The 21,929-nt window shown below is 48.5% G+C and overlaps 1 protein-coding gene across 1 annotated transcript; it reads left to right on the forward strand.

Annotated features, from left to right (window-relative positions):
• The first annotated feature begins 814 nt into the window (after nt 1-814).
• On the forward strand, nt 815-21,169 carry RAB7A (RAB7A, member RAS oncogene family). The gene is made up of 6 exons (XM_075513875.1): nt 815-934; nt 16,694-16,754; nt 17,828-17,954; nt 18,777-18,995; nt 19,539-19,667; nt 19,818-21,169. Exons 2-6 carry the CDS (start codon nt 16,702-16,704, stop codon nt 19,911-19,913), a joined length of 624 nt encoding a protein of 207 aa, XP_075369990.1. The 5' UTR covers nt 815-934; nt 16,694-16,701; the 3' UTR covers nt 19,914-21,169.
• The last annotated feature ends 760 nt before the right edge of the window (nt 21,170-21,929 follow it).

The raw sequence follows: 21,929 nt of genomic DNA on the forward strand, positions 1-21,929 counted from the left end.
CTGGAGTTCACGGGTTAACGAAACCCCCAATAGTCATGTGACTTGGATGAACAGAACAGAATACTCGAGTAATTGCTGAATAAGAAAATGAACTTGCTGCCAACATGCAGAGGAGAAAATATGGATTTCTCTTGCACCACCAGCATGGTTATTCTCCCATGTATTAAGGTGCTGGAGAGTCTACATAGTCCTGTTTCACTTGCCTGCATTATTGATCTTGGAACTGGTTATTGCCTGATTAATCAACCTGAATGTATCTTAAATTGTCATTTTTTTTCCCCTGACAAATGCTGTTGCTACTACCTCACTCCAGATCACAGCTGCAAATAAAAAGATCCCAAAGAACTGATTTGTGCCCTTCTGTCCCCATCCTTTACTTCTGAAAGCATGAAGCGGGAAAATTTCTCCAGCCATTTCCTCCTCTCCTCAGACCTCTGCGGCTGCCGGCAGCGCTGCCGTGCAGACAGCAGCTCTGGTGTGGCGGGAGGCCACAGAGGCCGCACGTCCCTTCCTTCCCACGCCCTCTGTGCCCGCACGGGCGTAGCGGCTTGGGCGGTACCACAAGCGACACCTGGACTCCCGACGGGCCTGCTCGGTCGGGCCCTTCTTCCCACATAAACTCCCGGTTCCCGCGGGAGGCCGCTGGGCCCCACACCCGCTGCGGGGCGCGGCACCGTCGCGGCCTCGGCCACCCAAGATGGCGGCCGGCAGCCCGCGGTCACGTGACGCGCGCGCCACCGCTCCCTCCTTTTCCCCCCTCCGCTGGCTGCCGGGCGGCGTGCTGACGTCAGGGACAGCGGGCGGGCCCCGTGACCGGAAGTTGTCGGGGGGAGGCGGAAGTGAAAGCGGGGAGGCGGTTGGGCCCATTAAAGCCGACCGAGGCGAGCGGGGGGTGGCAGCGAGTCTCGGGCGGGCGCCGCGGTACACGCACCAGGTGAGGCCTTGCGGGGCGCCGGGGCCGCGCCGCGGGGGCCGGGGATCCCCTCACGCCGGGGGCGGGGCTGGGGTGGGGGGGGTGGCGGCTCCGCCCCGGCCCCTGCAGCCGCCGGGCGGGGGGCGCCGCTCGGAGCCCCCTCCGCAGGGGTGGGGGGTTCTGCTTTCGTGCTTCCCCGGGCGGGCCCCGCCACCGGGGCCCGGCCCGCCGGCGAGGGGTGGCGTTTGGCCGCCCCCGTGGCGGGGTCAGGCGGCCGGCGCCGGCGGGTGCCGAGCTCCCCGGAGCCGTGCCGGGGCCCGGCCCCTCGCTGCCCCCGGAACAATGGAGCTGGGCCGCGGGGGTGTCCCCGGGAAAGGGCTCCTCCGCGCAGCGCTGCGGGAGGGGGGGGACCCGCAGGCTTTTCCCGAGATGCGCGTTTCTTGAGGCCTTTGTGGGAGCCTCCTCTCCGGAGAGGTTTAAAGAGGCCCGGAGTGGTACCTCCCGGGGAGGAGGGCGCATTGTCTGTGACATGTGGTGCTGCTGTAGCTCCCTCTCAAAGCGTGAAGAGGCTTTGGGGCAGCTGGTGGCCGACGGTGGCCTGAGCGCTGGGCTCTGGGGAAGCGCTGGCTTGGGGGGGTGAAGCGCTGCTCTGGGTGGTCGGTGGATATATCGCTTTTCAGATGAGCAGGCTGCCCTGGGAGCAATTACTGTGACAAAACAGGCGGCTGAAGAGGCTGGCAGTTATTGCGAAAGTAGCTCTCGGCATGTGTAAAGCCTGAGTCAGTTCTAAGAAGTATTAGAGTGGATGGTAGAAGTGCTTTTGGCTGTGAGTGTATAATAAGGTAAATTAAATGATAGATATGTTATTAGTCTCTAGGTATATATAGACTAATAAATATGGAAATACCTAATCGTTGTGCTTGAGACGGCTGCACTGTCTTCCCTGCAAATAGAGGGATTATTTTAGTAGTAAAACAGCTGTGAAAAGGCTGTCTTAATCTGAAGATGGGTAACCTCAGTGTCAAAATGAGTATGTCTTACCCAGTAACTCCAAACCCTTTGAGTCAAAGCTGGAATTCTCAGTATTATCTCCCTGAAAACGAAAAATACTTGCTGATAAGCAAAGCTGTTGTGATATGTGTATATGAGGGTTTTTTATATGTAAACTGAGAACACATGACAGAACAAAGTCCTCCCAACTGTAAGCAAGCTGTTCTTTGTTTGGCAATTGCCAATATAGAAGCTTTAAAGCTTCCAGTACTTGCCGCTGGCCGGCCAGCTCTGGCCTGTGCCTAGCACTCTGTGTTTCAGTGTGGGAACTGGGGCTGGGAGAATTGGAGAGTTCTTTTTTTAGGGGAATGGTACATAACCAGCTATGCCACGGTGTTTGGCGGGCTATGATATAAAGGCTTGCTTGTGGCTATACCATGTTCACGGGCTGCGGCGGTACCAGTAGGGTATGATAGAAGCTGCAGCCTTGCCATGCTTCCAGGAGAGCCAGGCTACCGGAGCCAATGTACCCTGTTCTCTCAGCAGCTGTATTTGAGGTTAAAGTGGGTGGAGTCATTTGAATATTCCTTGTTAAATAATCAGGGCTTCGTTGCTGTACTTATTCAGGAAGAACAAGTATACTTGTCTCTCTTTTTTTTTTTTTTTTTTCCCCCCTCCCCCTTGTGACTTCCAACAGCTGACTGAACACATGACTTGCCCTCCATGAACTAATGAGTAGACCCACCATGCCTGGCCTGAGTCCTCAGAATCCAAAGCGGCTCTAATACTGTTACTTTCAAGTGCTGCCTTTTTTCTTTTTTGTGCTATTATGTTAATACTCTACTTCTGGTGTAGAAAAGCTGTAAGATGGGGTTAATCTGATCCGTCAAGAAGAAAAACTTTTGAAATCCGATAGCAGTTTTTTGCTCTCCTAACCTGCAGTAAGAAGTATAACTGATAAGATGCAAGGCAGTAGCTACATTAAACTTTCCTCTTCCCTGTGGTGTCATGCAGTGGTCCATGTCCTCAAATACCCTACTCATGGTTCAACATGGCACACTAAGAGTTGTACCTTAAAAGGGAAAGGTGCCAAGTTAAGGATTTAAGTAACTGTGTTGCAGAGACTACGCTACAGGCATCCTTGCCCTCCTACCAAAGCCAGTGAATCAAACCCTATGCCGAGTAGCACAGACACATTACAACATTGATGAAGCCTTAACTGAAAATGGAAAAATGTACAATCTCTGCTATAGGCTCTCCTCTGTAATCACCTAGGGAAGATACCACTTTACTTGGTTTACTACCCAAAATGAATGCCTGCGGGCAAGAGGACTACCAGATTCAATTTCTGCAGCACCTTCTTAAAGCTCCTGTTTTGAGACTCCTGTGTTAGAAGGTGATGTGAATTACCTGTCAGAGCAAATCTCTGGCAAAGCTTGTCCTTGAGGAAACATGACAATTACAATCAAACCATCTGTGCAAAACTATAAATAGCTTTGTCTCTAACATGTATGGGATTTTGGTCTGACTTCTCTGTGAAAATGAGACTAGTTTATGCAGAACTTAACATTTTGCTGTAAACAAAATTGCTTATGCTTGATTAGGGTGCATTTTTAAATGCTGCATCGTGAGATAGGTGTCTGGCAAGCCCTGGTTTGGGAATAAGGGCTATGGAATAGGGCACTTGGATGTTTGCATTCTCTAAAACTGGTGGATGTGTGGGCTCACAGATGCTTACTGGTAGTTGTCCCTGTTGTTATAATATAGCAAGTTCTTCAGTAACTGGAATAAATGGAGCATTTGAGAAACATGAACAGAACCCTCACCTTGCATGCTGCCAGTGTTTCCTAATGTCTTCCAGGCTTCTCAGCTGTGACCTGAACTGCTCTTAAGCCCTTGTTACTAGGGCCTGATGGACCTAAGATTCCCTTGCAGAACTGTAGAGTAATTTAAAGCTTGTTGCCTTGATGGAAGGGAGTCCAGATAAGACCTTACCTAAATGCTGAACTTGGCTGGGCACTAGCACGCTTGCACGTTGCTTGTCTGACAGCAATCCTGCATCCTTCAGATGCTGAAGTACTTCATCCTTGCACAGCATTGTTTTGATAATTGCAGTTTAATTGCCCGATGAGTTGGAGTTCAGTTGGCTTCCCCCTGCAGCTTCCTAAAATGATCTGTTGTAGTTGCTGTATAACAGTCTGCCTTCAGACATAGTTGTGACAGTAGATTGTGAGGATAAAAGGGTCACTTTCTGCAGTGACAATCCAAACATGAGCTGTGCATCTCAAAACCGAATTAGGTATGGATAATTAATTGAATGACAATAGCTAATATACCGTTTTCAGTTCTGCAGTTAGCTGCTCTATTGCAGATCATACTTCCCTTTAAATGCACCTTGAATAAAACTTCCAAACGAGTGCCCAAGGTCAGTGACTCCACATGTGCTGTTCAGAAATAGCAGGCGATGAAGGGATACCCCTTTATCACATGGTCGCTCTCCGGCTTCCAGTGTGCTTGTTGCCTTTGCGCTCTGTTCGCGGGGATGCAGCGCTCGAACCCGGTGTGCTGCTGCATTTTCTGCTCGGTGGAGCTCTGCCGTGGTGATGTCATTGTTGCTGTTAGCGCTGTTCCTGCGAGACTGCTCCTCCTCTCCGGTGCCAGCAATGAGCGCTCCGTCCATGGGGGAAGCTGTGTCAACACTGCTGTTGCTAACTCATGGTCAGCGATGGGGAGGGAGGCAAGCTTGTCAAGGCCACTGGAGTGTGTTGATTTTTACAACTGATCTCAAACAGCTTTGACTTCTCTTGCTAGGGAACCTATTCTTGAGGCTGTGGCTGTTTTCACAGGGCAGTGAAACTTCAGGAGGGGTGCACTGCCTTTGAGGTGGGATTGAAGTGTAAACTTGCAGCACAGATTCCTATTTGTATAATTTAAAGGCATTTGATGTAGTGAGTGATTTGCTCTTGCTTCTCCATAACTACTTAAAATGCCAACTTAAGGTGACTAATTGTATCTAACTGTACTTGCATGAGTTTCAAGCAGAAATTCCTAAATGAAATGGAGTAATCTTTATGTTGTCAATTAAGAAAACAGTATTTTTCTGGAGTTTGTCCTATATCACTGCATACTGTAACTTTGGTCACTTGGCAGGCAAGCTGGACTAGTGAAGTGGTGGACAAAAAGTGAAGGCAGGCAGCTGGAGCTGCCTTCAGAGGCTACCTGGCTGGAGTACCTGGACCTTGGTTGCTGGGGCTACCAGTTTATCTAATGAGTCTGTGCTGAACCCTTGATCTCTCTCCAGCTGGGAAGCAGCATCCTCTTGAAAGTAACCTGCTTGGTGCTTGTCTCCCTCAAGTGGGCTGAGTCACTTGGCTCTGTAACTCTCTTCCTCTCAGCTCCCACACATGATATTTGAAGTCCAAACTGCCACAGTGCTAACAGTGTCTCAAGCATGAGTGGTGAGGTGGTTGTAACTGAGGCATGCCTAGGCCTGATCTTCCCCCCTCAGCCCCAACAAGAAGATGCAGTTTACCAGCACTGCTCTCTTAATCCTCACCATGCAAGTTACTTCAGTGAGGTTTTTTTGGTTCTTTGTGGAGCTTCATCAAGAGAATAGCTGAGCTGGTAAAGTATTGATGCAGGATCTGTGCAAGAGGTATGAGGATATGAAGTATGAGTCTGAAACAGAGCCTCCACAGTAGGAATTCCTGGTTAGGCACTGACTCAGCTGTCGTGGCAAGCTACCTGTTACACTCCCATCCTGGGACTGGTACCGAAATACTTGTCCTTCCTGCTCTGCAAACTGCATTAGCATAGTAAGAGGTATTGAGTGTGTGTAGGATCAGGAGTTCTGCTCGCAGATCAAGGCTGAGTTCTTGGATTGCAATCTGTCCCTAGAGGAAGCCTCCTCTCTAGAAGATTCATTACTGAGAACAAGACCTCCTGGAATAGATGTACAGGAATAAGGTTTTTGCCATTAGTGTTGGTTTTGTACTTGTCTGGCAGTAGGATCTCCCATCAGTATTTGTCCTCTCTCTTCTATCAAGCTCCTGGTGCTGAAGGAGAGACAATATTCACTCTTGGATCTGAATCTCAGGTGTAAGCTACAGGGTCTGGCAGGCTTCCTGAGGGCCATCGTTTGGCTTGAAGGCCTGAACCTTGGTCAAAGTCTCCCTTCAGTCACTTGTTTCCTGCTCAGCCTCTAGGAACTGGTGGAAGCTAGCAGCCAGGAGTAGATAAACAAGGCTTGTTTACCACTGACAAGGTCTGAGATCTGTGCTTTGCTTACCACTGCAAAGGTTATCTAACACCTCCTATTTGTGTTTCTAAAACTGAAAGCATGATGGGAATGTGTGAAACCTTAGGAAGCTGTAGACAAAACTAGAAATTAATCTGAGTACTTGAAAAATACTGTTGGATATGGTAAAGATCTAACAACTTTCCTGTTTGTTAGTGGCCTAAATTGCAATATTTTGAATTGGTCAGCCTTATCTTCGGGACAAGAAGATTAAAACCCAGCTGCCCCTGGCACTGTGCTTAACTTATAGAAAGTAATGGGGGAATCATGTTCAGTGGGATGGCCTGATGTGAGAACCGTGCTGGGCTATTGGTATTCATATAGGGGTTACCGAAACTGTTGGTTGGCTCTCCTGGTTGGGTGGCTGTGTGCCAAAAGGCTGACGGACACGACTGTATAAATCGGGCTGTATTGGCACTATAGCTATGTTCCAGTTAGTAGTATAAGATTTGTCTTGCTTGATTTGGCAGCTCTCCACCAAGGAGACCGTTCTGGTAGAGGCATGGCAACATGGAAGCTATACTGGTATAGCTGAAATGCTTTGCGTAGGCAAGGCCCTTAGTCAAGACACATGGCTTGTTGCCTAGTGTCTCCCAGCAGCCAGCAATGTGCTCAACTCTCCTCCCACATCCTGAGATTGTCTCCCCCAGGGCAGAATAGGGGAAGTTGAGCTTGCTCTGATAAAGGGGGAGGGGTGTTAAAGCAAGCATGCCTGTTCTTGTAACAGCTTGATCCTTGGGGAAAATCAACTGGGAACTACCTGAAATCCTGTAGGATTTACAGGGGAACTGCTTCCTCCTGGAAGGTAGGGGCACAGTAATACTGATTCTTGAATGACAACATAACTTGAGCCTCCAAAATAAGGGTAGCTGAAGATCTTCAGACACTTGCTATTAGCCTCTTAGGGCTCTGTATATGTCTGCCTATTCCTGGGAGAAAGATATCCTGTGGTATAAAGGCCCTTCAGCTGCTGGAGGAGCTGGTGGACTAAGAAACTTCATGACTGGAAACATCCAGCTTTCAGTGAAGCTTCTGGGTATGGCTTTCTCAGAGCTGTCTTCCTATAACCTGAAGACTACCACTTCAGCAGCCCTGGCTTTCTATCTGGGAATCCTGGTCTTGTTACTGTGGCATTAGCTCTAAAAGGGCCTTCCTGCGCTCCTGTCCTGCGCACAGCTGCAGTCTCCAGATACCCGCTACCTGCTGCGGAGACGATGGTGGTCATCCTCAGGTTGCTGAGGAGCAAAGTGATCTGTCCAGAATGGCTGTCCAGCATAGCTGGCTGCACCACTGGGGACACTTTCTGCACTCCCTTCCCTCCCTCCTTTTGGCTCAGGGAGTTTATCACCTGGAAGAGCCTACATGTGCTGCTGTAATCTTAGGCTAAGCTGCAGTCTGGGCAAAGCAGTGTTCCTGTAGACACCAAGAAATGACCTCCAGACCTTTCCCACTGCTCTGAAGCACAGTGGTGGTCTGACTAAACATGCAGAGACACATCTGCCTTGGTACTGTAAGCAAATGCGTTTCCGTGCTTGTATTGGTCCCTCTTTCAAACCATGTAGTCAGATCAACATGATATCTTCTCAAGAGAAGGTGGCTACTGTGATATCTAAACTGGTAGAGATCAGCTTCTAAACTTTATATACCTTCCTGGATGTGGGGGTGGGGGCTAGTTCTGCATAGTTTGGACTTTTCTCGGGTAGAGTCACAGTTCATAATGGCAGCTGTAGAGCAAGAAACTTGTTCAGTTTCACATCTAGTATTTAAACATTGTGCAGGCATAAACCAACTCTGATCTGGAGAAATGCCGGGAGGTGTAACAGGGCTGTGAATCAGTGAGGCTTGGACTGGAGAACTTGGCTTTGAGAACTTGGGCTTTGAGCCTGACTGATCATGTGCATCAGTGCCTCTCAGGAATGCAGTGCTCTCCAAATCTCAGCACTCGCAGCCCTAACGGAGCTGCAGCTGAGCTGAGACCTCAGGCAGGGCAGACCCCTTCTCATGTGCAAGTCCTGTGATTCCACTGCAGACATGGCTCCTACCAGTGGCATTGCTTCTGTGCTCCCTGTGTCATCCAGGCTCTCTGGCAAACTGGCCATTGGTATATCCTCTTCCAAGGAGCTCTTCGAGCCCTTGCTCACAGCAGGGATGTGTCCTAGAGCCTCTAGCTGGGGACTGAGGGTATGTCTGAGGCAAGCTAAAACCTTATTCCCACTGAAAGGAGTGTCTTCCCCAGCACTGGCTCTGGGGCTTCCTTGATGACACCAAGAGCCTATTCTGCTCCAGAGCTTTTCCAAGCTGTTCCAGAGCTTTTTCTTTCCAGCTGGGTTTCCTACGTGTTTCCCCAAGCTGCGTGTTGCCCCATCATTCTCTCCCTTTAGCACTGACCTGTCTAAAGAGCATGTTATCCAGGAGCAGGATGCAGCAGAGTATGTGTGTGAGCCTGGTGTCACAGCCATCTGGTGGCTAGCTCACAGACTGGGTCAGTTGGCTATTAGCACCATGGCACACGAGTTTGGTGCTCACATCGAAGCAGCCGATGAACTGAACTTGAAGCCATGTGGCTGAGCTGTAGCTGGCTGCCCTGGCTGGTTCCTGGGCTTCACTTGGTCCTAGAGCAGCTCCTCTGGCACTGGAGGCTGCAACTCCACCCTCAAAATGAGGTGGAAACTTACTGCAGACAGCTGTAGTCTAAAAAGCCAATTCCTCCAGGATACTGAAACATGTCTTAAGATTCTATTTTGATCTGAGCCATGTCAGTGTGCTAGCAAGCATCTAAAGCTCTAGGCTGTTCTTCAAGAAGGTGAAGCTTTTGGCTTGGGACTCTCAGGTGGGGGTGGGAGGCACTGGACAGCATACCTACACCTGACAACTTGCAATATAATGTTTTACACAAGGTATCAAAGTTAATTTGTAGCTGAGGCTCCCAGCTCCCTGAACAGAGGTAATTCCTGCCTCACAGGGCTGGTTGGGAAAGGCACCAACTGGACAGAAGCCTGCTCTTGGTGAAACTGCAGTAAGTAGCAGGCAGCCTAGCTGCTTCTCCTGAGGAGGGAACGATGAGCTGTGCTTGAGCTCTTGGCTGGGTACCAGCAGGAGGGAATATGTTGGTTAGAACAGCAACATAAACGTGTGGGGAGGAAGGAGGTGGAAAGCAGTTTTGAGATGTTACTGATACAGCAGCAGCTAGAGTGTACCCTTCTGTGAAGCTGTCACAGGAATATCTTGCCAGCTGCTTTTGGTGTGGGCTTCGCTTTAACTGACTGCTTCTCTGTGGTGCATCAGTGAGGCCTGAAAAACACCTCTAAAGCACCTCTGTTGACTGTATGGACTGTAGGAGCCCGTTGCCCTAAAAAGCAACCGATTTACAGAGAGCAGTTCTTGCAAGCTGTCAACCCAAAGGGCAAGATGTTCCTAATTTGCTTTTTAGGCACAAAGCCAGCATGTGTGCCCACTAAATGTGAGGTTTTCCTAGATGGGATCTTCCAGCCAGCTGGGGAAGCCAAGCTTCTAGTTGACCTCTCATGGGAGTGGAAGAGGGTACTGTCCTGCTTGTGCAGCCCTTGTCAATGCAAGATTCAACTTGCTGTTAGAACTTCATGTGCTTCTGTAGCAGTCCTCAGTGTGAGGATGCTAGGCACTTGTTCTGCTTGTACAGCACTCGAGTTTGGTAAGGAAAATATGCAGGCTCTGTAGCAGTCAAAAAAATCAAAGGCAGGTTTATTTCTAGTTTATTCCTTAGAGGCAGCTTGGCACCTCTTAAGCCATGTTCATATGAGAGTAACAGCCCCTGCTGACTGTCCTCTGGCTAGTACTCAGCTTTTTCCCAGCTGAAAGGACAGGGCTTCTGCTCTGCTTGTGGGCTGTTGTGTCACTCTCAGGAGAATGCAAGTGAGAGATGTTAAAGGTTGATATCTGCTGGTCTCAGGTAGGCATTCATGCTGAATTGCTCAGGCTGTCACTTGTAGCTTTGCATTAGCAGACACCTTGTTAGCAATGTCTGTGTGACCAGGTAGTTGGAACCAAGCTGTTGTTAAATTGTATTGGTAAAACTTGTTCAGCTCCACTTTGAGCTCCTGCTGCAATTGGAGATTGAGGCTTCAATACAAAGGGTGTCTGGACCACTTGGGTGTTCTGCAAGTGGTCTGTGGTCCTGGTCAACTAGTGGCAATCGCGGACTATCTGCTCTTCCTCAGGATGAGGCCTTGCGTTTTCAGGGTAGCTGAATTGGAACAAATTCATGTGTCTACTCGAAGCCTCAGCTAAACTTGGCTTGATAAATCATGGCGGGGTACAGTGTGACCATGGGGCAAGTGATATGTGCCAGTCTGGTGTGCTTGATCCTGTAAGAACAGGATAAACATCCAGTGAGCATCTCATTTCAGTGGCTGAAGGTCTAAGCAGACATAACCCCCTGAGGTGCCAAACATGCTAGGGAACTTGCTACTTCTGGGAAGGAACTGGTTCAGTCTGAGCTGGTCCTGAATCATTCTTCCAGCTTCAGTTTCCTTGAAGAAATGCAGAACCATTGGAGGGGGGGAATAAAAATAGCTCTTTGGTGTCCTACAGAGACAATGCTTTGCAGCCTCCCCCGTGCGAGAGAGCAGTGAGCAGAGGTGCTGTATCTGTGTTGGAAATGCACTTAGCTGCGTCTCAGGGCACTTTTCCTGCATTTCAAGACAGAATGTTCTTCCAGCGTTCAAGTGTGGCTGCCTTCTGCTCAGTCTGGTTGCTGTGGTGAGCCCACCGCAGTGCATGGTATCCCCTAACGGAGTATTGCTCTATGCAGATTGGCCTTCTCAAGGTTGGGTGTTTTTGCTAAAAGTCCTGTGATATAGTGGAGAAGTGAAAGGTCTGCTTATCAGCCACAGCACCCAGAACAGACCTGCAGTGCTTCAGGTTCAAATGTGCCTTTTTGTGGAACACCTACTTAACTCTTTTGCTGCCTGCTGGGATAGGGGAGCAGAACTAGGTATTCATAAGTGCCGCAGTGAGTTTAGCTCTGCTTGATGCTTGCTCACCTACTGCTTTGCGCCTTGTCGGCATAGTGTTAAATATCCCTGGCAAAGGACACAAGGTGAGAGGTGCAGTCCAACAGTCTTGCTTCAGTGTTCAGCTGTTTTCTAGTGGAAGGTGCAGATGGCAACCTGGTAGATGTAGGAGCAGAGAACTCCTGGTCAAATGTCCCAGTTCTTCTAGCCTCTGCATAAACACGCATTGGTTCTTGGTTAGGACTGTAACTTGAACCGGTTAATAGCAAAGCTGCAACAGTCAGGACTGCTCCAGCAGCTTGTCAGCAGGTTCAGAACTGGTATGGGTATGCTGCTGCTTAGGGAGCTCTTGTCTTCCATGGAGGTGAGATTCTCCCCCAAGGCTAGCTACTTTCATACTAAAACTGTCCATGGGCAACTTAACAGGGTGTTCCTATTGCGAGGTCTACTTCTGTCAAAGGATTGCTAATCTAAGAGATGTGGTGGGCCATCAATGGAAGCTCCTACTGTTCTTTGCTTGTAGCAACCTAATTAATATAAAATGCCTGCATTGTGACTTGACACATGGGAACATCTCTAAGGAATCCTTAACCATCCATTTATGCTTTGAGTTAAAGCGGCTGTCTTAATATAGAAAGTGAAAGGACAGTTGTAATATATTCTGAAGCAACAAGGGAAGCCTAATTAGATTTGGCATAGGCTTTATTTGCTCTTGCATCTGAGGAGCTGTAGCACTATGGAGCTTCACAGGACAGTTTTTGACTCTTCCTTTCAGATCGGCTAAGCCAGGAACACTTGCAGGTCAGATGTTAGGGGTTCTCCCTTGCTGCTCCAGCAGGCCAGCCTTACAAAGGTAGCAACACTACTGTGGGAGAGAGCGTACTATACCAGGCTTAATATCATGAGGGTCAACATACTGTTAATGGCTTGTTTGCTTAGAGGGATAGGTGTTAAAAATTGTGTGGAAGGACTCTTCTCCTGTGTTAGAGGCAGCTGTGTTATTCCTTTGGTACCAGTTAAGCCAGGAGGCAGAATGATACTGACTGGTCTCCTGATTGAGCAGGGCTAGCTGGGTGTGCTGGTAGGCTGTGTTCTGAGCAGTCATGCAGGTGACCTCGCTCCAAGAGACTTCACACAGTGTAAAACACAACTGATGTCTTGGATCAAATCTTAACAAACAGGTTTTTCTTCATGAAATCTCTGAAAAAGGAAGTGTCTGTTCAGAAATGCTCCTGGGACTGGATGTGAGCCCTGTGTGAGCTCGCACACTGCCATCTTAAGGGCTTATGTGACTCTTACAGGATGCTGCTCTAGAGTAATTATACCAAATATAAAGCAAGACAAGCTGCATATATAGTGCAAAGTAGTCTTAGACTTGGATACCACTGACTCAGCACTATCGCAGTTTTGATCTCAACTCAAGCTGAACTTGCTCTTTGCAAGAGCATGGGGGAAACCCTGCACAGCCTACATCTCAGCTTAGCTCAGTAATTTAATGTTTCTTGCAGGTGTGACTGGAGAAACTCCTCATGTGTACTAACTGCTCCTTCAGGTATTTAAACCTGCTTCATCTGTGAGCTAAAGCTATATTCTTCTTGGTCTCCCTTAGTTGATTTTGTACTAGCAAGTTTCACCAGAAATGAGATGTATGTAGCTTAGAGCATGTATGTGGGCTCCGTTTCTGGGACACAAGGCAGTAATGAACCTACTCAATGCCATGTAATGTGAGAAACAGCCTGTGTTAACAAGGGAATAATCATAAATTGCCTCTGACTTCAGGCGAGCAAATCTCTGAGTGCTGAACCTGGCCCAGGGTTGGCTGGTTGCACCTTGTTCTACTGACACAGCAAATGGCACAGTAACCAGGATCGACTGAGGTATTTCTGAGCTTACTTGAATGGCAATGTGTGGAAGCACCCTTCTGCCATGAAGATGTTGTATTTGCAGTTGGATTGGTATGAGCTGTAGTCACCAAAATCCTTTGCATGGCGCTAGGGAGACTGTAGTAAGGCTTCACTTAACAGGACCTTTAGAGAGCACTAATGTCTTTCACTTCCAGTACCTCAGCTTGTTAAAAACACTGTGGCTGGAAACAAATGTTGGAGGAGGCATAGTATCCTGTCCTTGGAGTAGTTTGACCCTTTGGGTTGCTTCATAAGAAACCCCAGTTAAGGTAACAGGGATGTCTTGAATCCATCTAGACTGAAGATCTCACTAGGAGCAGTCAGACCTCTGTTTAGCACAAATAGCTGCTTTAAAGCTGGAGCTGCTGTTGGGGACCTGCTGAGCCACACAGAACATGGTAAGGGGAATAGCAAAGGTGGTGCTGTAGAGAGCAACTTGATGCTACTTAAAGTTAGAGAGGTTTCCTTCTATGGGAAGGCTCCAGGAGGTCAAACACTGGTACTTCCTTCAAGACCTGGAGATGTGGTCTCCTCTCCAAAGGCAAGGTCTCGTCTTGTACTGGGCAAGGAATAAATCTGAAGTGTTGGTCTGTTTGTACCTGTAATGAGAAGGTTAATAAGAGTGCTTGGCCCGTAAACTGGCTGGGCTTCAAATCAGCGTTGATCAAGCCTAGTAGAACAGGGGTGGGAAACTGGGCAGTGTCACTGCTGGCCCCTGGCAGGACTGGGGTTCCTCACTGTCTCATGGCCCAAACCAAATACCAAGCTGAGGCAGCTCCTTCTGTGCTATGGCTCATATCCGTCGTATCACCTGGGATGGAAGCTGAGTGTCTCACCTGACCGGTGTCCGTGAGGCAGTCGTAGCCCTTCACACTCATGGGGTAGCCTGTCAGCTATGACAAGAACGCAGTGTCAGCTATGACAAGAAGGCAGTGTCAGCTCTGACTCAGACTTCCTTCCCATGTCTGCAGGTGGCTGCTCAGCTGAGCTACTTCCAAGGTAATGGGACTTGACAGAGCAGTTTCCCTTCCCTTCATAGTGGAACTTCAGGCTGTGTTGAACTTGGGTGCTAAGCATTGGTGTGATGTAGTGTTGTAATCTAGGGCTCTGCAAATCCTTCCCTGAGCATGAGAACTAATGTCAGCTGCTTCGAATACCAGGAAGCAGTGAGCTGCAGCAGCCAGTGGCAAGTGATCCTGAAAACGCTCAGAGGAAGATAGAAGCAGTACATGCTGAGTTCTGGCACAGTCACTTCGGGGTGAGTTGTTTTCCTCTGTCCTGAGGAAAATAGGTGACTCTCACTCTGGATCTGAGCCCATGCAGATGTTTTCCATGACAGTTCAGTGTACACAGCTGTCTTTAGGCTGTTTCAAAGTTCTGCTCTCTTGCTTCTTGCTCCATCTGGGCTGATTGTGCTGCAGAAGTCTCTGGCTTGGCTAGCACAAGTGTCACTTGTGCTACATGCTTTGAAAACACAGGAGGTGCAGTCTGCTTGAAGGAGCTTACATGGTCTGTTCTCCATGGCTATAGAGGAGACAAGCTATAGAGTTTGGATCTTGGCAAGAGCAGAAGCAGGACTAAATGTTGGTGTTGTTGACAACTTTCAGCTGGCTATATCTTGGCTAGTATAGCTGGGCTGCCAGTTGATTGTTGAGCAATGCAGTCCAGCATAGACAGTCTTGGAAAGGAGAGGTGTTTACACTCGGAGAAACTGTCCTGTGCAGGCTCTCTGGCATCTGTTAACACCCATCTAAGGATAGCATGAGCTTTGTGGGTGGCCTGTCACTGCTGTTCACTCAACAGCCTCTGGCTGTTATCTTCTCAACAGCGTTTCCCATCTAGATGTATCACTAGATGCATGAGGTGGGTGCAGTCCAACAAGGTGTAGCTGTAAGTGCACCACTAGCTATGGTGTCTGCAGGAGAGCTGCTTCAGCTTTTGCAGCATTCATGGATGGCAAAGTCTAAAAGACTGCATGTCTTTTAACGCTCAGATCTTGAGATGATTAAGACCTCTTTCAACTGGACTCTGCATCTAGTAAGAGGCTCCTACAGCTTGGAGCATGTTGCCTCCTGTAGTAGTGGGATGAAGCAGGTTGCCGTTATCTAGTAGCTTAGGCTGTTGCATGTCCCAGGAAACGCATAGGACTGAGCTGCTCAGAAGATGCAGACATCCATGTTGTTGTAGAAGTGAAGGCCTCCTTAGTGGTGAAAGTCAGGAATAGCTCCTGAAGAGTAGTTGTGTGGTGCAATGAATGTGGTGTAGCAGGATGGGCATTTTAGGGTAACAAAGTCCCTGTATAAGGGATTAATACATGAAGCCTGTTGTCAAGAGTCTTTGAATTCAAGCAGCACCACTATAACCGTCTTCTGGCTCCTCTTGCTGTACAGAACCTGCAGGGCTCCTCAGGGAAAGCCAAGGAGTCCTTGTGGTGTGGACCAGGTCAGTACCAGACCAGGGTCTGTGATCTGATCAAGCCTGAGCACCTGAGAGGGGTTTGTCCCATCCCCTCCCCAGAGGTGGGAAGGGCCTTGTGGTAGGAAGGGCATGCTCAACCACTAATAGCAAGACTTTGTACTTGCTCTTGCTGTGCTAAAGGACATCCCGAAGTGTATTCAGGCCTGCTGCAGCTGATGGACTTGTAGCTTCTTCACTAATCCAAAGGAGACCTGGGAGCAAGTAAGAGTGTGGATCTCTGGAGCTCAACTCTCACTGTTGCTAACTGGATGGACCATTAGTGGCCAATTTAGAGCCACCTGCCTATGAAGTGGACTGGCATCATAGCGGGATGCAGCTAAACAAACAACTCGTCCTCTAACAGAGCAATAGACTGAATGTTGTGAGGTTTGTCACTGCAGCCTTACTTGTCCTTCTACCGAAGGTGAGGTGGCAGTAGTTAGCTTCATATGCCCTCAGCAAAGCTGTGGAGTCTGGTAGCAGTTTGCCTTGTTATTCAGTTGTTCAGCTGGCCTGTGTGGTTTTGTTGCGACTGCTTCAACCACAGCGTATCGTTGGGACTCAACGCTTTTGCAAAGCACAGCTGCTAGAGAAAGCGATTGCTTCTCCAAGCTGAACCTGAAAGGTGGAGGAAGCCCATGTTTTTTCTTTTATTTTTTTTCTACTGGGAAACTACTGAACAGCATAAAAAAGCTTGTGTGGTATTAGACACATCTCTGCTTACATCTCACTTAGTAGCATGTATAAGAACTAGCCTGTGTTGGGAGCTGATCTGCTTTACTGCACTGCCTCCAGTGAGGGTAAGGGAGATGGCCTAGGCTAGTATACCCACAAAATGGCCTGGAAATAGTGTCCAAAATGGACTTTGTACTGTAAAGGACAAGTGCTTGGCTCATCTGCCTGTTGGTGTTAAGTTGGCACTACTGGTCTGAGATGGCCCTGCCTATGAAATGGGCAAACACCTGGTTAGTGCTCAAGTGTAGCCTTGAATTGAAGGAGTCTGGTTTCAGGAGTGCTGGGCCCTGCCTGTCGCTGGTTCCTTGCTGGGAGTCAGGCTTCTCAGACTCCAAACTTGCTGCTCTCTGCCTTGAGGAATGACATGCTAATGGTATCTGATGGGTTTGTTCCTCTTCCTTCCTAGTGTAAAAGATGACTTCTAGGAAGAAAGTGTTACTGAAAGTCATCATCCTTGGAGACTCTGGGTAAGTGGAGGAGCCTTTAAGCTGCCAATCTGCATCTGGCTGGAGCAGTGCTCTTGACTAGTGGGAGCCTGGATGCGCTGTAAGAAACCAGCAGTACCGGGAGGGGAGATTTTGCAGCTCCAGATAGCTGTGTTACTGTACAGCTTTAAGAACTCTTTACCACCCTCTGTCCTGAATGTGTGTCCACAGTTTAATATCTTGAAGTCCTGCCACAATATTAAACAGGGGAAATGCAGTGGGCAGACCACTCCAGTAGCAGAACCGGATAGCCTTTCTGCAAGGAGGAGGTGTGGTGTTGAAATGAGCCAAATAATTAATAAAAAACCCAAAACTGCTAGTAAGTAATCTTAGGTGACTTCTTAAAACTCTGCCTCTGTCAGAGACATAGTTTATACTGAGCCATCTGCTTAGCTTCTGCCTGAGCTGGCTAGAGCCTGCCCCTTGGAGTGAAAGGCTTTGCTCTGTGCTGTTGAGTCTGCTCTGCTGTTACAGGTTACTTGCCGTGCAGGCTGTAACCTGACTCGCCTGACATAAGGCTTATTTATACCACTGTGCCCAGCAAGCTGTTGATCAGGGAGTGTTTCTCAGCCACAGAGAGGGCATGTGAGCCTCTAAGCTGGCTCTCTGGGGAGGATCTCCACCTCTGTGTGCCTAGCAGATGTGTATGTGAGCTGTTGCCAAGCTGAGATTCTGTTCTTTCACCTCCTCCTTCTGCAGAGGCTGAAGATGACTCTTTCTGGTGGGTTTTTCTGGGGCACTTCATCTTCTTCCAGAATTGCCCTCATGATCATAATGTGATGCATATTCCTTACCAGATTACTGATGGGGAAACAAGGTTTCTCAAGACTGTAATCCTTCATATCCTTAGGTAGCTAATGCTCTGACTTAGCATGTTGTCTCAGCATCGATTGCTGTAAAAGCCCCTTCTTGCAGAGGTGGGTGCGCTTTCCTTGGTTGAAAGGCCAGGAGGCTATGGTGGAAGGCAGAGGGCACTGGGATGTTCTGTTCAGGGTGGTTAATTCAAACACTGCTGTAAAAACAGCCTAACTAGTCTTTTTTGTCTTTCTGTACAGGGTGGGAAAGACATCGCTCATGAACCAGTATGTGAACAAGAAATTCAGTAACCAGTACAAGGCTACGATAGGTGCAGACTTCCTGACAAAAGAGGTCATGGTGGATGACAGGCTAGTGACAATGCAGGTAAGGAGTGACTCTGCTCCCTGCTGCACGGGGTGCCTGGCTGCCTAGACCACACTTGTGTGGAAGTATCTGCTCCAGTGTAGTCCAGAGCGGTGCAGGGGTTGGCGTACTGGGTGTGAACCTTGTTTGCACTGAACTGCTCTTGCCCATAGGTGCTGCTGGGCTTCTCTACAAATCTGTGCATGGGCTGAACAAGGGAAGGCAAAGATCAGTTTGGGTTCAGCTAAGAGCAGCTTTGCCAGTCCCAGTTTAAAAACCAGCATTTGGTACTGTCGGTAAACTAGATCTTGTTAGAAAGATGTGCTTCCCTAGTGTTCAGGAACTGGAAAGGGCTGGCAAAGGATGACTCCTTAGTCAGGTCAACTACTTGTGCTGCCTGGAGTCCTGCGGGTATAGTGTTAACGTGCCAGTCTGCTTATGTCTCTAGTATCTGAAGCTTTCATCTCTCCATGGTGAGTCTGACTGCAAGGCAGCCAAAGCCCTGTTGTAGCCATCAGAGGAGTGTTTAGACTGTGCTGGTACCCAAGTGCACCCAAGCACTGCAGGCAGGTCATCTGCTGACCCCAGTACCTAAATCCTGCTTGCCCAGAACAAGGATATGTCCCTTGCTGAGGCCGAACACAAAAGGGGTAAACTATCTTTAGAAGGGTGTTTCTGGCTCTTGATACTTAGTGCCTACAGAAATTCCCAAGCCTTCATGTGCTCCTCTTTGGCTAGCTGGGGCCTGTAGATGCCTGGTGGGGAGTTTTGAAATGAATGCCCTAATTGTGGACTGACTATGTCAGACTAGAGCTGGCTTATCTGCCCTATCTTTTGCTCCAGATATGGGATACAGCAGGACAAGAACGATTTCAGTCTCTGGGAGTTGCCTTCTACAGGGGAGCAGACTGCTGTGTGCTGGTATTTGATGTCACGGCCCCCAACACATTCAAAACCCTAGACAGCTGGAGGGACGAATTCCTCATTCAGGCCAGTCCAAGGGATCCTGAGAACTTTCCTTTTGTTGTGCTGGGAAACAAGATTGACCTAGAAAACAGACAAGTGAGTACTGAGACTTGCTAGCCTCCTCTTAGGAAATTGCTGGAGTGGGAGACCTTGTAGGAACACGGGAGGGTTATCTAAGGGACAGGAGTGGGAGGTGCCCGAGTGTGGCTCAGCTGTTGTGTGCCACTGGGGAAGAGTTTCTCCTGCCTGGAGAGGTCAAACCCCTGCGCACGGCATGCTCCTGCCCACTGGTGGAAGGATTGCAGCAGCTTCCTGGGTAGATGCAAGGAGAGAAGCTGATTCTCCTCCTCCAGAATTGCTGAGAAACTCTATTGGAGCGAGTCCCTGCTCTGCAGATGCCTGAGCAGTCTGTGCCCTGTGGTCTCATGTTCCTTGGCCATGGTGCTCTTTGCCCCGGGGCTGAGTGTATGTGGTGGTGGGCAGCAGTCTGCTGTGCTCTGTAGCAAGGCTGTAGTTTTGATGAGGTCAGAGCTGCTGTCTTAGCTCAGGTTGGATATGAGGGGTCTCTGGCCTTGCCCTGGAAATAAAACCCCCTTCCTGCATAGCCGAAGGTGGTAATGCTGCGTTCTGTCCACCCAGGTCACCACAAAACGGGCACAAGCCTGGTGCTACAGTAAAAACAACATCCCCTACTTTGAAACCAGTGCCAAGGAGGCCATTAATGTGGAACAAGCTTTCCAGACGATTGCACGAAATGCACTTAAACAGGTAGGAAGAGGGCCGGTCCTGCCTGCTGAGCTCAGCTGCTGCGGGCAGCCTTGGGCCCTCCAACAGCTTCCCCCAGCTGAGAATGGCTCCTTGCATGCTAGGAGCTGTCTGTAGAGCTGTGGCACTAACTCCTCCCTTCTCTCCCACTAGGAAACCGAAGTGGAGCTTTACAATGAATTTCCTGAACCCATCAAACTAGACAAGAATGACCGAGTGAAGGCTTCTGCGGAGAGCTGCAGCTGCTGAGGGGAGAGGGAGGGGTTGAGCACAGTCCTTCACAAACGAATATCACACTTAGGCCTTCAAACACACAGCCCCTCTTCTGTGTTTAAAACGAAATTTAAAAAAATTTCCATCTCCAGCTGCCAAAATCCACCCATCTCTCATGAGCATCTGTGAGTCCCGCACTTCAGAGCTCACGTCCCCACACCATCCACATCACACTTCATGGTAACAGACCTTTCTCTTAGTTTAAAATGGAAACTCTTATGTATGTTTGGAACTGAATCTAATTCCAGGTGTCCAATGGAGAGAAACTGTTTACAGGTAATCTGTGTAACAAGTTACATACATTTTTAACTGTCTCGTGTTTTCCCCTGTGAAGGCTGCAACTGGAAAGGCTGATTACCCATAGTTCATTGCAAGCTCAGCACTCAGTCCAACTAGGTTGAGTTTTGTATGTATCTCTGTTAATGCTTGTTACTTTTAACTAATCAGATCTTTTTACAGTATCCATGTATTATGTAATGCTTCTTTAGGAAAAATCTTATAGTACATGTTAATATATGCAACCAATTAAAAATGTATAAATTAGTGTAAAATTCCTGAATTACATGTTCAAGTACTGAAACACAGATTGTGTAGAAAGTGAGGAGGACACTTGTGAACTGCAGCGTGCTAGCAACACAAAGTCCAGATAGAGGCAGTATTCTGTACAGTAGAGATGAACTATGTAAGCCTTCTTGTTTTGAGGCCAAAAAGGCTTCATCTTCTGGAAAATCTGTCTGGCTTCCTTGTATCTAAATTCTCAGATTTGCATAACAGCATTGATATGCACACTGGATTATTGGATTTAAAATTAAATACAGCTATGAAATGACCTCATTTGTTTACCTCCCCTACTGCTTAACTCCTAACATCCTGGAGCGAGTGTGAGAAGGAGCCAGAGCTGAGGTGCCCCAGTGGCTCTTTGTACTGTGGAAGGAGCTCCTCTCCCACCTGGGTTGTGGTAGCTGTTTCTCGATGAATGACCTGGACTATGAATCTTCCATTTCTTCTTACTGACTGCTAATCTGGATTTTTGGTATGGAAAAACTTGGCAATCTAGTCCCTTTCCTCTCCTCCTTTTCTTCCTGGTATTTGTTCTTGCGTTTGTAGCTTGCTTAAATGGAGCCCTTCTACCTGTTTTCCAGAGGTCTACATTCTAGTACGTAGGCTGAGCTCTTATGTAAAGAGATAAACATGATGCCAATAAACTTAACAAGAACAAACCTTCTTGTTTACTCCTGTTTCTGACTCTCTTTTTTTTTTCCTTCACTAACATGCTTGCTTTCCTCTGTCTAGTCACCGTTTTAGCAAGCCAGCGCCTGCTAACTGAAGATGTTTGTGCTTCCTCCTTACCCTCATGTCTGTGCCTTCCAGCTTGGTTTTCAGGAGGGGGTTGAGCAGGCCCTGCTTGCTTGGCTGACCTGAGACTGTAGTAGGGCAGCTACCCCTCTGCTTTTCTTGAAGCTGCTTGCAGTGGCAGGGATGGTGCTGGATCCGATTGCTCTTCCGCGAGCGTAGTCCTTCAGCCCTGTCCTGGGCAGATGAAAACCTTTGTGGAAGGGTGGAGAGGAGGGCAGTGCTGTTAAAGCTCTTGCTGCCCTCCTCGGGAGGGGTTGGTGAGAAGAGCAGACCCTTCCCAGCTCCCCAGTTAGGTGCTTCAGCTGGAGGAGGAGCAAGGCTGGCCTAGGGTATGAGAGTGAGTTAAGGACCTTTCCTTGGTGCAGCCTAGCCAAGGTTAAGCCTTCAATTTCCAGATTCATGGGTGTGACCCTCTGCTTGCACTCGGCAAGGCAGAGCTCACTACTCCTGTGCCCACAGGAAGATGGAAAACACAGTGTAGAGAAATGAGGCCAGTTATTTCAAGAGCCTTCTAACAGTCTTTGTGCTCTATATCCTATTTTATGGCTTTGTCCTATCATGCTTTTCTCTCACTTGACTGGGCCTTTGCTGTCCACATCAATTTCAGATAACTACTCTGCAAGAGCAATGTGTCCT

Source organism: Mycteria americana, chromosome 11 (assembly GCF_035582795.1).
Source record: "Mycteria americana isolate JAX WOST 10 ecotype Jacksonville Zoo and Gardens chromosome 11, USCA_MyAme_1.0, whole genome shotgun sequence".
Taxonomy (NCBI): Eukaryota; Metazoa; Chordata; class Aves; order Ciconiiformes; family Ciconiidae; genus Mycteria; species Mycteria americana.